The sequence below is a fragment of the Nomascus leucogenys genome, chromosome 15 (assembly GCF_006542625.1).
Source record: "Nomascus leucogenys isolate Asia chromosome 15, Asia_NLE_v1, whole genome shotgun sequence".
Classification (NCBI taxonomy): domain Eukaryota; kingdom Metazoa; phylum Chordata; class Mammalia; order Primates; family Hylobatidae; genus Nomascus; species Nomascus leucogenys.
Window position 1 is genome coordinate 94,763,670 of NC_044395.1, and position 17,137 is coordinate 94,780,806.

The following is a 17,137-nucleotide window of genomic DNA, read 5'->3' on the forward strand; positions in this document are numbered from 1 at the left end:
ACGTTGCCCCCAGCCCTCGGCCATATAAGATTTGCCTACTCTGTGCGTTTCATTTAAATGGAATCATATAGTATGTGGTCTTTTGTGACTGGCTTCTTTCACTTAGCATAATATTTTCAAGATTCTTACATATTGTAGCATCTATGAGTGCTTCATTTTTTTAATTGCCAAATAATATTCCATTGTATGGATTTACTATGTTTTATTTATCCGTTTATCATTTGATGGACATTTGGGCTGTTTCTACTTTTTGGCTATTATGAATAGTGCTGGTATGAAGATTTCTGTACATACTTTTGTGTGGACATAACATTTTCACTTCTTGCATTCTCATCTTAAAAGGTGTTTTTCGGGCCGGGCGTGGTGGCTCCCACCTGTAATCCCAGCACTTTGGAAGGCTGAGGCGGGCGGATCACGAGGTCAAGAGTTCAAGAGCAGCCTGGCCACTATGGTGAAACCCCATCTCTAATAAAAATACAAAAAAAAATTAGCTGGGCGTGGTGGCGGGCGCCAGTGATCCCAGCCAGTCAGGAGGCTGAGGCAGGAAAATTGCTTGAACCTGGGAGGCGGAGGTTGCAGTGAGCTGAGATTGCGCCACTGCACTCCAGCCTGGGTGACAGAGCGAGACTCTGTCTCAAAAAAAAAAAAAAGGTGTTTTTCACCTACGCTCTGCCACACCACTATCTAAAAATGTAAATATTAGACTCCTAATATTTAAAAATCTGTTCTTTTGCTGTGTCAAGCACCCTTGACATAAGTAACTCCATCTTAGAAAGAGGCTCCATCTTAAATTTCATAGGGCACTTTGCGAACAGGGACAAGATGTTTGCTTAATAAATCAAGACTGCATCCAACCAGATGAGGACATCAAGCAGCACACTTTTCCACTATCAGTCCTCACTAGAGGATTGTGGCTATAAAAAGAACAGGACTTGCGCAGCTTGAAATGGCCGTCTTTTTTTTTTTTTTTTTTTTTTTTTTGAGACGGAGTCTGGCTCTGTCGCCCAGGCTGGAGTGCAGTGGCGCAATCTCGGCTCACTGCAAGCTCCGCCTCCCGGGTTCACGCCATTCTCCTGCCTCAGCCTCTCCGAGTAGCTGGGACTACAGGCGCCCGCCACCACGCCCGGCTAATTTTTTTTGTATTTTTAGTAGAGACGGGGTTTCACCGTGGTCTCGATCTCCTGACCTCGTGATCCGCCTGCCTCGGCCTCCCAAAATGCTGGGATTACAAGCGTGAGCCACCGCGCCCGGCCGAAATGGCCGTCTTAACTGACACCATCTTGCTATTAATCATGATAATCACCTGGCATCTGCCACTGAAGGCTCTTGGACTGCCTGGCTCAGACCAGGAGATTCTTTTTGCCTTAGTCGCTCTCCCTGAACTGATTCATTAACCCTTTCTTCCTATCCTTCTTCTTTTGATGTTCAATGTTACTTTGTTGTGGAATGTTTATAACATTTATATTTTAAGTATGCTATTATGTATGGTCTGCCGTATTGACTGACTTGTGGAGTGGCTTGAGCCTGTGTGCCTGCAGCTCTGACTACCGAGCAAATGGGAAGCACTGAGGCAAACTGCCTCCTTGGGAACTCCGTGCAGCTCATGGCTTTTGTGATTGAGATTACTTCAATGAAAGTCAGACACTGTGGAAAGACACAAATGTGCACGGACCTGGTCATCTCTGACCTCCTGCTGCTCGTGAGACTTGCTCTTCTAAAAGGAGGACTTGGTCTGGGCTTTTAGAAGCACTGTGAAGGATCGCCTAGTTTGTTTCAAATAAATGTCAGAATTTTGGTTTAAAAACACATTAATTCGGCCAGGCACGGTGGTTCATGCCTGTAAGCCCAGCACTTTGGGAGGCTCAGGGGGAGAGATCATTTGAGGTCAGGAGTTTGAGACCAGCCTGACCAACATGGTGAAACTCCATCTTTACTAAAAACACAAAAAATTAGCTAGGTGTGGTGGTACACACCTGTAGTCCCACCTACTCAGGAGACTGAGGCAGGAGAATTGCTTGAACCCAGGAGGCAGAGGTTGCAGTGAGCCAAGATTGTGCCACTGCACACCAGCCTGGGCAACAGAGTGAGACTCAATCACGAAAAACAAAATCAAGACCAACCACGTTAATGTTGTCTTTCCTGGATAAAGGGCATCACTCTGATTTGTGATTTGTACTATGGAAGTGTTTTAAGAACTGCTTAGCACTCATTTTTCTGGGAGAAAAGCCACAAGCAAGCTACTTGGGCCATTTCTTTGCCTTTTAGTTCATGGCATTACCAAAGGGCAAAGGGCCAAATTCCACTTTAAATTCTTTGGTAAGGCAAATCGAAGGCCTTAACATTTTTTTTTTGTTTGTTTTAATCAGTGCTTTTAAAGATGTGAAGGGTTAGTGGAAGTCAACTTAAAAAGTTCTGTATAATTTTTTTTTTTTTTTTTTTTTAGGTGGATTCTCAGTCTCCTGCCCAGGCTGGGGTGCAGTGGCATGATCTTGGGCTCGCTGCAACCTCCACCTCTGTAATAGCTTGAATCGAGTTCAAGTGATTCTCGTGTCTCAGCCCCCAAGTAGCTGGGATTACAGATGCACCCCACCATGTCCAGCTAATTTTTGTATTTTTAGTAGAGACAGAGTTTCACCATGTTGGCCAGGCTGGCCTCGAATTCCTGACCTCAAGTGATCTGCCCACCTTGGCCTTTCAAAGTACTGGGATTGACAGGTGTGAGCCACTGCACGTGGCCAGCTCTGTGTAATTTTGAACCTCTGAAAAATGTAAACAATCACATATTAATATATGGCAAGTTTGCTATGGAAAGTTCTATTGCAGATCCTTTTAACAAAGCAAGTACTTATTCCCTCATTTGACTATTTGATAAGTGAATTTTGCATTATCTATTGCTTTAATTTTTTGTTGTTTTGCTTTGGTATTGTTTGCTCAAAGTGTAATATTTAATTTATTTTTTTGAGACAGTGTCTCACTCTGTCACTCAGACTTGAGTGCAGTGGCACCATCACAGCTTACTGCAGCCTCAACCTCCTGGGCTCAAGTGATCCTCCCACCTCAGCCTCCCTAGTAGCTGGGACTGTAGGTGCACACCCCCACGCCTAGACAATTTTTGTAATTTTTGTAGAGATGGGGTTTCATCATGTTGGCCAGGCTAGTCTCGAACTCTTAAGCTCAAGCAATCTGCCTGTCTTTGCCTCCCAAAGTTCTGGGATTACAGGTGTGTGCCACGGTGCTGGGCCAAGTGTAGCATTTTAAACAGTCCCTTGTATTTTCTGTCCTTCAATGAATTGTATTATGGAGCTATATGTTTAAGTAAAACTCTTACTTTAAAGAGTGTGGTGAATTGGACAGTGATCCCCAAGAAGATATATCCATATTCTAATCCCTGGAACCTGTGAGTGTGACTCATTTGGAAAAAGGATCTTTGCAATGTCGTAAGTTACAGATCAAGAGGGGGCTGGCTGTGGTGGCTCACGCCTGTAATCCCAGCACTTTGGGAGGCCTGGGCATGAGAATCACCTGAGGTCAGGAGTTTGAGATCAGCCTGGCCAACATGGTGAAACCCTGTCTCTACTAAAAAATACAAAAAATTAGCCAGGCATAGTGATGTGTGCCTGGTAGTCTCAGGTAGTTGGGAGGCTGAGGCAGGAGAATCACTTGAACCCGGGAGGCAGAGGTTGCAGTGAGCCAAGATTGTACTACTGCACTCCAGCCTGGGTGATAAGAGCAAAACTTCGTGTCAAGAAAAAAAAAAAATCAAGAGGAAGTTATCCTGATTACTCAGATGGGGCCTAAGTCAAATAATAAGTGTCCTTCTAAGAGACGAAAGGGGAGAAGGAGCAGGACATGTGAAGACCGAGGCAGAGATTGGAGTTTTGCAGCCACAAGCCATGAAATGCCTGGAGTCACCAGAAGCAGGAAGAAGGAAGGATTCTTTCTTCTTCTTTTTTTTCTTTTTTCTTTTCTTTTCTTTCTTTCTTTTTTGTTTTTTGGAAGGATTCTTTCTTAAAGCCTAAGGCCTCCTTGATTTCAGACTTGTTGCCTCCAGAAGGGTGAAAAGACATTTCTGTTGTTTTAAGTCACCAATTTTGATAATTTGTCACAGGCAGCCCTAGAAAGCTAATGCAAAGAGGATGCTAGTTAATGGTTTTTTGAAACAAAAATTTCTTGGGTAGCAAGAAGGATGAATCTTTTTGTTCTCTGAACTCCTTGGTGCCCAGGGAGTGGGAGGGAAAGCATCCACATCTAGACAGTGTGTTTCTCTGCAGTCCTGCCCACTTCCGCCTGTTTGTTCCACCCCAGTCCCTGCCATGCCCCTGAGATGCTTGGCTCTGCTTTATTGCCACTGCCAAGCTCTTGACTGAAAACTCCCCATTTCCCTCCTGTTAGCTAGTTTCTCTTCTCCTGGACAGTCTTTCCTTTCATCCTGACTGTGGTCCATTAACATGGTACTTACCTCTTCAGGTGGCCAGGACATGGGTCCCATATTCAAAATGTAAAGGCATTCTGGATGTTTTAACAACAACCATCAATAGTGCAAGAACAAAGTTGAAGGGCAGTTGACAACCTGCATGTCCAGAAGGCAGTAGGAAGTGACCAAATCCTCTGTCCAAAGGTGCAACTTCAATTTAGCTCCAGGAATTAACACCACAAGAGACTGAGAAACTAGTGTTGCCAGATATGATTTTAAAAGAGAAGCTAGAAATCTGGATTTTTAGGTGAATCTTTTGATTTCTAAATTAGGCAATGAAGTAACAGTAAGAAATAAAAGAAAACCTCAAGAAAACAGACAATACTGTGTGCACCAAACAAAAATGCATCTGTAGGCTATGCGCGTCAATGAACTCCATTTTGTGATGGGAACCTCTGTCTTATGATATTAAAGGTGGAGGGTAAGATTACTCCGTATATTTCTTGCACCTTTTTGGGCTCTTTAAAAATCTCCAGCCTGCCAGGTGTGGTGTGGATTTAGCAAAGGTTCATAGTAATCCAGGTACTTGGGAGGTTGAGACAGGAGGATCACTTGAGCCCAGGAGTTAGAGGCCAGCTTGGGCAACAAGCAAGAACCCATCTCCAAAAATAAAAGATAAATCTCCAACCACAACTGCTAGGAAATGGAAGAATCACCAAAGGTTTTACAGGTTGTCAGTGTTTTGCTGAGGCTATCATGCTGAATTGAACGATACACAGACAGTCAAACATGTTAAATACTTTATTCACATTGTTTACAAACTATATCCACCTGGAAAACACATGAATCCAAAAATAGATTATTTTACATTAATTCACATTTTTTAAAACAAGTTACTTTGAAGTTCAACTCTAAGTACGGCGGTCTTCAGCCTGTACAGTGGTTCAGTGCCTCACCACTTGATTCCTGCTCTGGTGAAACCGAAGTCCTAGCAGCAGTCCACCTAGCTGTCAGTCACTAATAACTTACATACCAGTGATTGATGAGAAAATGTCAGTGCAGACTTTAACCCATGAACATTTATTGGTGTAAATTCACTGTCACTATTTTTGTCAAGGAAATACGTGTTTTAGCGTTTGAATACACATTAGGTAGAAAGACAAAACAAAAAAGACACACAATTTAATTTGCCATTACAGAGTTGTTAGGACATTCCGGTTTTATAAATGTTTAACATCTGGACCAGAGATGGAATCAATGAATTTCGATTTTATTGTGTTGACAGCTTGAATCATAGAAACAGCAGTGATTTTGTAATTGATGCCAGTGTCTGTTGACTAACTCTGCATATCAGATGCCAGCCATCAGTTAGAAGGGGGAATAAACTCAGCAACAATTAATAATGTGGTTAACGTTAAGTGTTTAAGTCCAGAAGGATGTCTGTGGAAGTTTTACTGAGTGGTCAAAAAGATGCTCTGGTTTAGAAACTTTATATGAACCTATGTTAAATCCAATTATGTCCCAGCTTGATGGCTTAGCTCTTTCATTAATTAAGATACTTTTCTGCCCAGGTGCCATGGCTCACACTTGTAATCACAGTACTTTGGGAAGCCGAGGTGGGAGGATCGCTTGAGCATAGGATTTCAAGACCAGCTCTGGGCAACATAGCGAGAACCCGTCCCCCCACCCCAAAAAAAAGGATACTTTTCTATGGATTTTTGACTTTAATAACTTAAAATCTAAAGTATGTATGTCTTATATCTCACCCTCTCCTACCATAACCTGCAAACTAGTCGTGCTTTCCTCCACCTTTGGTGAGCTGCTACAGTTATTTGAAAACTTTTGAACCTTTGGGATGGGAGTATTGGATGTGTCTCTAATGGCAGAATTGAATAGTTTTTCTCTGATCAGCACCAGTGGCATGGGCTGTTGTCATTCCACGACTCTAGGAAAATAATGTTTGATCAAGACACCACAAAAGACCATCCCCTCATCCCCTTGCGGAGAAAAAAGGATTTCTTAAGAGTTGCTGCTGTCACCCCTCGTAGACAACAACTCTGAATCCAAATGTAAGCTGAGATGTGGAGAAATTTTATCAGCATGTTTGCAGGTTAAAAAAAAAAGAGAGAAGAAAATGAAGTCTTTCCAATGTCTATTGCAATCTGATTGTTTTAAAAGACAGAAATCCATAAAATGAGCTTGATGCCTGGAGCAGATCATAGCTTGTCTTCCTGCCACCCGTGTGCATTTTTTCCAAATTTGTACACTAACCTTCGGTCAACCCGCTCCAGAATTCCTGTTTTATAGTAGTATCTGAAAAAGCAAGCAGAAGAGAAATTCTGGGAGAGCTTGCACCCTAGGAAAACAACAGAACACAAACACTGTCTCCTCATTCCTCTCAGGTGACAAGGCTGGTCTTTGGTTACCCTGGTATTTTCATGCCCTGTTATCAACTTACACTTAAACATTTCCCAGACATCTTGAAGACTGAACCTCACCATTCTCAGTTCAAAACGTGTTTTTCTTTGTGTGTGTGGGTGTGTGAGATGGCCTGGATTCAGAGTGATCCCTGGGGAATACTGCCAAGAATGCTAAGGACAGCGTGTCGATTTACAAACCATAATCCTACCTGTAACTAAGAACCAAAGTTTTGTCTCATGACCTTTCCATTATCAAGTAAAAACCCTGCGAAAACAGTGTAATTTTCTACAGCCAGCCATTTTATATAACTCTTCTTGAAGGTTCATGGTATTTTATGCTATTAACTTACCTCAGGGCTCTGCTCAACTTTTCATACGTCATTCTGTCATTTTTCTTCCTTTGTCCCCACATCTTTGCCAGGGCTTCTGATTTAACCACCCGAAAAATTCCTTGTTCCCTGTCTTCCCATTCCAGAATGCCACAGTTTTCTTCAGGAGATAGAAGCAGGTCTCGTACAAATTCCCATAGGTGAGAACTTTGGAGACCTTTTGAAAAGGGGAAAACATTAGCTATTTACAATTTTTTTTTAATTTTTTTTTTTGAGACAGTCTTGCTCTGTCGCCCAGGCTGGAGAACAATGGTGCAATCTCGGCTCACTGCAACCTCTGCCTCCCGGGTTCAAGCGATTCTCCTGCCTCAGCCTCCCAAGTTGCTGGGACTACAGGTGCCTACCATCATGCCTGGCTAATTTTTTGTATTTTTAGTAGAGATGGGGTTTCTCCATGTTGACCAGGCTGGCCTCGAACTTCTGACCTCAGGTGATGTACCTGCCTCAGCCTCCCAAAGTGCTGGGACTACAGGCGTGAGCCACTGTGCCCCACTTGTTTTTTTAATTTTAAGAGAAGAGATGTACAATTTCTCACTAGCTCATGAGAATTGCTGCTTTGTGGAATATTTCCCATTGTTATGACTGATTGCTCTACCTGGAAACTTACTGAGCTGTGACATGTCTGTGTCTCCCATCGAAACAATTGTGAAACACACATTCAGAGACACCGAATTTACATTGACTGGCAACACTGTGACTCACAGATGTTCTATGGAACTACAGTTTAACTTTTATGGAATGAATGAAATGACAGTCAAATGATCTTTTCATTCTTCTTTCTGACAGGCAGCATGGTTGTACTGATTCCATAGCCACAACTGTCTGGGTGGACTGATCCTGCAATTTTCGTTTTTCATGAAAGGCTGGTATTTCTCTTATTCTATGATATGGTGGTTAAGACCAGCTCTGGAGTCCGATTGTCTGAGTCTGGGTCCTGAATTCACCTCTTCCTACCTTTATAACCATAAACTCTTAGGGTTACTTTATCTATAAAACGGGATAATAAGAGTAGCTGTCTCCTAGGATAGGTTAGAGGATTTAATGATTTAATACATACCAAGTGGTTAGAATTATGCCCAGCATATAGCAATTGTTTTCTAACACACACATTTGTGAAATTGCAAGCTTGACACTGCTCTAGGCCAATCTCTTAGTGCTGGGGAAGCTAATAGGATTGCCAGTTCCCAGTGTTTTCTTTGTTATCCCCAGTGTTTCTTTGTGGACCCAGGATTGGATCTGGCTCCAGACGGTGGAGCCAGAATTTGAACCCAGGGAGTTTTCATTCCAAAGCTAATGTTCACAACTATGATCATGTCTGTCATAGTAGGTGTTCAATAGACATTTAATGGATAATTATTAGCTATGATTTGTTTAGCATTTGCTCAATCTCACCCACTCTTATGAGAAGAAATCAATCTGACTTTGATAATACGTATAAAAGCAATCATTGATTTCTTTACTGCCCGCCTTGGGGAGTAACTGGTCCAACTCAAACGTTTAGTTTCAAAGCTTATTAAGGTAGATGACTTTGTCTTGGGAATGGTTTTAAGAAATTAGAAATGAAAACCGGCATCCTGCACTTACTTGTTCTACTATGACTGTGACTGTCTTGACTTTTGATGCCACTTGTTTTCAAGCAGTTGGAATCAGCATCTGAAATAGAATAATTTATAGCAGTGGAAAGGGATATAGAGGCCACATTCAGACCTTAAGTCATACCCAAATGAGTAAATACTAACTGAATGCCTTTGTAGTAGAAGACACCACATTAGGCACTTTGGGGGTGATTACTAGGTGGCAGGTGTCAAGATGCTTTAAGATGTGCCTTTGAGGAGCACTTGTATTCAATCTCACCCACCCTGATGAGAATAAATAAATCGGTTTTGATCGAGGCCCGTGCAGGGCCTTCCTAGGAGGCCATGGTAAGGACTTGGGACTTTATATCAAAGTGTAGAGCAAAGATCCTCAACTTAAGAAGATCTCTCTTGCTCCTGTGTGGAGAACAGACTGGAAGAGACACAAGTAGAAGCAAAGAGACTAGAGCTTATGAAGGGTAGAAAGCAAGACATTAACTCCGTGCTGATTTAAATGATAACTCAGGCTGTGAGTCACAACCTGAGACAGCTGGACAAGCATTGTCCCAGAGTAGTATATGAGTTTTTAAAATGGTGGCACCAGATCTGCCCCTCCAGCTCACACTCAGTCTCCACTGCTTCTCTTAGCCCCCTGCTTGCTTTGGCCCGGCCACCCTGGCTTCAGGCTCTCCGGAAACGTGCAGACACATTCCACATCAGGGGCTTCGCAGTTGCTCTTCCGCTTGTCCAGCACGTTGTTCCCTTGGATACTTGTGGTGCGCTCCGTCATCTCAATCCTGCTTCAAAATCACCTTCCAGAGGCCTCCTCTGACCACTCAGGTTGGGTCTGCACATCCTCCCCACTGTTCCACATTTTACATAGAATATTCGCGCATATTCTATGATGTATTTATTCATGAAGTTCACTGTCTGTCTGTGCACACGAGGGGGCAGGGATTTGTGTTTCCCGACATAACCCTGCAGCACCTAGCACACTGCTGGGCATGTAGTAGGTGCTCAGTATCGTCGAGCAGCCACTGTGCTATGCTGTAGTAACTGTACTGCACCACACTACACTAACTATACACACTACTATAACTATACCACACCATACTGTACTATACTAACTATACTGTATTATATGCCACACCATACCGTACTATACTAACTATACTGTACTATACCACACCATACTGTACTATACTAAATATACTGTACTATATACCACACCATACTGTACTATACTAAACATACTGTATTATATACCACACCATACTGTACTATACTAACTATACTGTACTATACCACACCATACTGTACTATACTAACTATACTGTATTATATGCCACACCATACCGTACTATACTAACTATACTGTACTATACCACAACCATACTGTACTATACTAAATATACTGTATTATATACCACACCATACTGTACTATACTAACTATACTGTACTATACCACACCATACTGTACTATACTAACTATACTGTACTATACCACACCATACTGTACTATACTAACTATACTGTATTATATGCCACACCATACCGTACTATACTAACTATACTGTACTATACCACACCATACTGTACTATACTAACTATACTGTACTATATACCACACCATACATACTATAACATACTGTATATACCACACCATACTGTACTATACTAACTATACTGTACTATACCACACCATACTGTACTATACTAACTATACTGTATATATACCACACCATACGTACTATACTAAATATACTGTATTATATACCACACCATACTGTACTATACTAACTATACTGTATTATATGCCACACCATACCGTACTATACTAACTATACTGTACTATACCACACCATACTGTACTATACTAACTATACTGTATTATATGCCACACCATACTATATACTAACTATATTATATAACCACACCATACGTACTAACTAAATACTGTATTATATACCACACCATACGTACTATACTAACTATACTTATTATATACAACCATACCGTACTATACTAACTATACTGTACTATACCACACCATACTGTACTATACTAACTATACTGTATTATATGCCACACCATACCGTACTATACTAACTATACTGTATATACCACACCATACTGTACTATACTAATATACTGTATTATATACCACCATACGTCTATACTAACTATACTGTATTATATCCACCATACTTACTATACTAACTATACTGTATATACCACACATACTGTACTATACTAATATACTGTATTATATCCACACCATACGTACTATACTAATATACTGTACTATACCACACCATACTGTACTATACTAACTATACTGTACTATACCACACCATACTACTATACTAACATACTGTATTATATACCACACCAATATAACTATACTGTACTATACACACATACTGTATTAATATACTGTATATTACACATATACTATACTAAAATGTAAATACCACACATACTGTACTATACTAACTATACTGTATTATATACCACACCATACCGTACTATACTAACTATACTGTACTATACCACACCATACTGTACTATACTAAACATACTGTATTATATACCACACCATACTGTACTATACTAACTATACTGTACTATACCACACCATACTGTACTATACTAAATATACTGTATTATATACCACATACGTAACCTATAACTAACTAATATACTGTACTATAACACCATACTGTACTATACTAACTATATGTATTATATCCACACCATACCGTACTATACTAACTATACTGTACTATACCACACCATACTGTACTATACTAACTATACTGTACTATATACCACACCATACCATACTATACTAAACATACTGTATTATATACCACACCTATCTACTGTACCTATACTATTATAACTATATACTGTATTATATAACCATACCACTATACTACTATACTGTATATAACTAACTATACTACTGTACTGTATTACATGACACAACCTACTATATATATACTGTACTATATCCTATACTAACTATTACTGTATAAACTAGTACTATACTACTATCTACAACAACACATACTGTACTATACTAACTATACTGTATTATATACAACTGTACGTATAGCTAACTATACTGTACTATACCAACCATACTGTACTATACTAACTATACTGTACATATACCACACCATACCATACTATACTAAACATACTGTATTATATACCATGTACTAAAATATGTATTATATACTATATATCTAAACTATACTTTAATACAACACCATACTGTACTATACTAACTATACTATTACTATACCACACCATACCTGTACTATATACTAATATACTGTACTATATTATACACAACCATACTGTACTATACTAACTGATAAACATACTGTATTATAATATACCACACCATCTGTACTTAACTATTACTGTACTATACCACACCATACTGTACTATACTAATATACTGTATTATATACCATACCATCTGTACTATACTAACTATACTGTACTATACCACACCTTACTTACTATACGAACATACCTGTATTATATACACACCATACTGTACTATACTAATATACTTATTATATACCACACCATGCTGTACTAACTATACTTACTATCCAACCCATACTGTACTATACAAATATACTGTATTATATACCACACAACTGTACTATACTAAATATACTGTATTATATACCACACATACTGTATAAACTAACTATACTGTATATACCACACCATACTGTACTATACGAAAATACTGTATTATATACCACACCATACTGTACTATACTACATACTGTATTATATCACACCATACTGTCTATACTAAATATACTGTATTATATACCACACCATACTGTACTATACTACTATACTGTACTATACCACACCATACTTACTAACAAACATAACTGTATTATATACCACACCATACTGTACTATACTAAACATACTGTATTATATATCACACCATACTGTACTATACTAAATATACTGTACTATACCACACATACTGTACTATACTAAATATACTGTATTAATATACCAACCATACTGTACTATACTAACTATACTGTATTATATACCACAACCATACCGTACTATACTACCTAGTACTATACTATACTATACCACAACCACACCATACTGTATATAATACTATACTAAATATAAACATAGTATATATAACTATACCACCACCCATACTGTACTATAAAAAAAAAAAAAAAAAAAATAAATATAAAAAAAAAAAAAAAAAAAAAAAACTATATATAAAAAAAAAAAAAAAAAAAAAAACCATACTGTACTATACAATATACTGTATATACCCATCGACCCATACCTTCCACCATACTGTACTACAAAATACTGTATATCCACTGCTTACTACTATACTGTACTATACCACACCATACTGTACTATACTAAATATACTGTATTATATACCACACATACCGTACTATACTAAATACGTATATACACACCATACTGTACTATACTAACTATACTGTATATATACACCATACGTACTATACTAAATATACTGTATTATAACACACCATACTGTACTATACTAACTATACTGTACTATACCACACCATACTGTACTATACTAACTATACTGTACTATACCACACCATACTGTACTATACGAAACATACTGTATTATATACACACATAGTACATACTAAACATACTGTTTATAACCAACCATACTGTACTATACTAAATAACTGTATTATATACCACACCACTGTACTAACTAACTATACTGTACTATACCACACCATACTGTACTATATAAACATACTGTATTATATACCAAATACTGTACTATACTAACATACTGTAAAAAACAAACATAAAATATACTATAACACAATGTATATACAAATATACTGTAATATACCACACCATACAATAAAAAAAAAAAAAAACTAAAAAATTATATAACACCATAGACAAACAACATATGATATAAAAAAAAATACAAAAATTATTATATACCACACCATACTGTACTATACTAACTATACTGTATATATACCACACCATACGTACTATACTAACTATACTGTATATACCACACCATACTGTACTATACTAACATACTGTATTAATACCACCATACTGTACTATACAACTATACTGTATATATACCTACTGTACTATACTGCCTACTATACCACACCATACCGTACTATACTAAATATACTGTATTATATACCACACCATACTGTACTATACTAACTATACTGTACTATACCACACCATACTGTACTATACTAACTATACTGTACTATACCACACCATACTGTACTATACGAAACATACTGTATTATATACCACACCATGCTGTACTAACTATACTGTACTATACCACACCATACTGTACTATACTAAATATACTGTATTATATACCACAGCATACCGTACTATACTAACTATACTGTACTATACCCACACCATACTGTACTATACTAACTATACTGTATTATATACCACACCATACCGTACTATACTAAATATACTGTATTATATACCACACCATACTGTACTATACTAACTATACTGTACTATACCACACCATACTGTACTATACTAACTATACTGTACTATACCACACCATACTGTACTATACTAACTATACTGTACTATACCACCAACCATACTGTACTATACGAAACATACTGTATTATATACCACACCATGCTGTAAACTGTATAACTAACTATACTAATAACATAATAACCTGTAATACAAATATATTAATTATATACCCAACACCCATACCACCATGTACTATACTATAACTATATTACAACCATACTGTACTATATACTAACTACTATACCACACCATACTGTACTATACCATACTTACAACCATTTACTACGTATATTTTATATACCACACCCACTACACTGTACTATACACATACACATACAATTACTGTATTATATACCACAATAACCTACAATAACTGTAAAAAAAACCTGTACTATACTACTAACTATACTGTCTATACCCACCACCACATACTGTACTATACTAAATATACTGTATTATATACCACACCATACTGTACTATACTAACTATACTGTTTACCACACCATACTGTACTATACTAACTATATACCTGTAACCTATAATACCACACCATACTGTAATACAATACGTACTATACTAAACTATATAAAAACCATACTGTACTTATGTATACCAAATACTGTAATATACTATACTATACCTACTGTACTATACCATATAAAAAATAACTGTATATATACAACCAATAAAAACTAATACTATACACCATACTGTACAACTATACTGTACATACCACACATACTGTACTATACTACTATAAATAAAATACTGTAAAAAAATAATAATACAAAATACAATAACCAACCATACTGTACTATACTAAATATACTGTATTATATACCACACCATACCGTACTATACTAAATATACCTGTATCTAGTACTATACCACACCATACTGTACTATACTAACTATACTGTACTATACCACACCATACTGTACTATACTAACTATACTGTTTACTATACCACCCATCTGTACTATACGATATACTGTATAATACCACCATCTGTACTACTATACTGTACTATACCACACCATACTGTACTATACTAACTATACTGTACTATAACCACACCATACCGTACTATACTAACTATACTGTACTATACCACACCATACTGTACTATACTAAATATACTGTATTATATACCACACCATACTGTACTATACTAAACTATACTGTATTATATACCACACCATACTGTACTATACTAACTATACTGTACTATACCACACCATACTGTACTATACTAACTATACTGTACTATACCACACCATACTGTACTATACTAAACATACTGTATTATATACCACACCATACTGTACTATACTAAACATACTGTACTATACCACACCATACTGTACTATACTACTATACTGTACTATACCACACCATACTGTACTAACATAGTACTATACTAAAATACTGTATTATATACCACACCATACTGATAACTATACGTATAACATATACTATACTTATTATATACCACACCATACTGTACTAACTATACTGTACTATACCACACCATACTGTACTATACTAAATATACTGTATTATATACCACACCATGCTGTACTATACTAACTATACTGTACTATACCACACCATACTGTACTATACTAAACATACTTATTATATACCACACCATACTTACTAACTATACTGTACTATACCACACCATACTGTACTATACTAAACATACTGTATTATATACCACACCATACTGTACTAACTATACTGTACTATACCACACCATACTGTACTATACTAACTATACTGTACTATATACCACACCATACTGTACTATACTAACTATACTGTATACCACCATACTGTATATACTACTATTATTACCACACCATACTGTACTAACTATACTGTACTATATCACACCATACTGTACTATACTAACTATATTGTACTATATACCACATGGTACCGTCCTATACTAACTATATTGTACTATATACCACATGGTACCGTCCTATACTAACTATACTGTACTATACCACACTATACTGTACTATCCTAACTATACTGACTATACCACACCATACTGTACTATCCTATCCTGTGCTGTACATACTATGCTGTACTACCTATACTCTACTGTACCATACTATACTAACTATACTGTACTGTACCATGCTATATTAACTATGCGATACTGTACTGTACTATACTACACTAACTACATTATACTGTACTGTACCATACTAACTATACTGACTGTACTGTAGTATACCATGACAACTATACTATACTATATCATACTGCACTGTTCTGTACTGCACTATAGTAACTATTCTGTTACTGTATTGTACTAACACTATGCTACAGTGTACTATACTATACTGTACTGTACCAACTATACTATACTGTATTACACTATAGAATACTATATTTACTGTACCACACTATACTGTACTATACTATATTAACTGTACTGTACTGTGCTAACTATACTATATTGTATTATACTGTAGTATAGTCTACTAACTATACTGTACTGTGCTATACTATACCATACTGTGTTATACTAACTATACTGCACTGTACCAACTATACCATATTGTATTATACTGTAGCATACTATACTAATCATACCATACTGTACTGTAATAACTATACTCTATTGTACTATACTATACTGACTATACTGCACCATATATTATATTCTACTGTACATACTGTACTATACGA

The 17,137-nt window shown here is 37.3% G+C and overlaps 1 protein-coding gene across 4 annotated transcripts in view; it reads right to left on the reverse strand.

Moving 5' to 3' along the window:
* Positions 1-5,200: 5,200 nt before the first annotated feature.
* The window catches only part of ELF5 (E74 like ETS transcription factor 5), a 42,301-nt gene continuing 30,364 nt past the window's right edge, over positions 5,201-17,137 (reverse strand). For 2 of the 4 annotated variants that reach the window (XM_030829018.1, XM_030829014.1), the window contains 3 exons: positions 8,808-8,876; positions 7,185-7,380; positions 5,201-6,727 (listed from right to left, as the gene is read on the reverse strand). In XM_030829018.1, the coding sequence (XP_030684878.1) occupies positions 6,631-6,727; positions 7,185-7,380; positions 8,808-8,876 (362 nt within the window). In that variant the 3' untranslated portion in view covers positions 5,201-6,630. The remainder of the gene's footprint in view (positions 6,728-7,184; positions 7,381-8,807; positions 8,877-17,137) is intronic. The other 2 variants (XM_030829016.1, XM_030829017.1) reach the window with 1 other exon arrangement.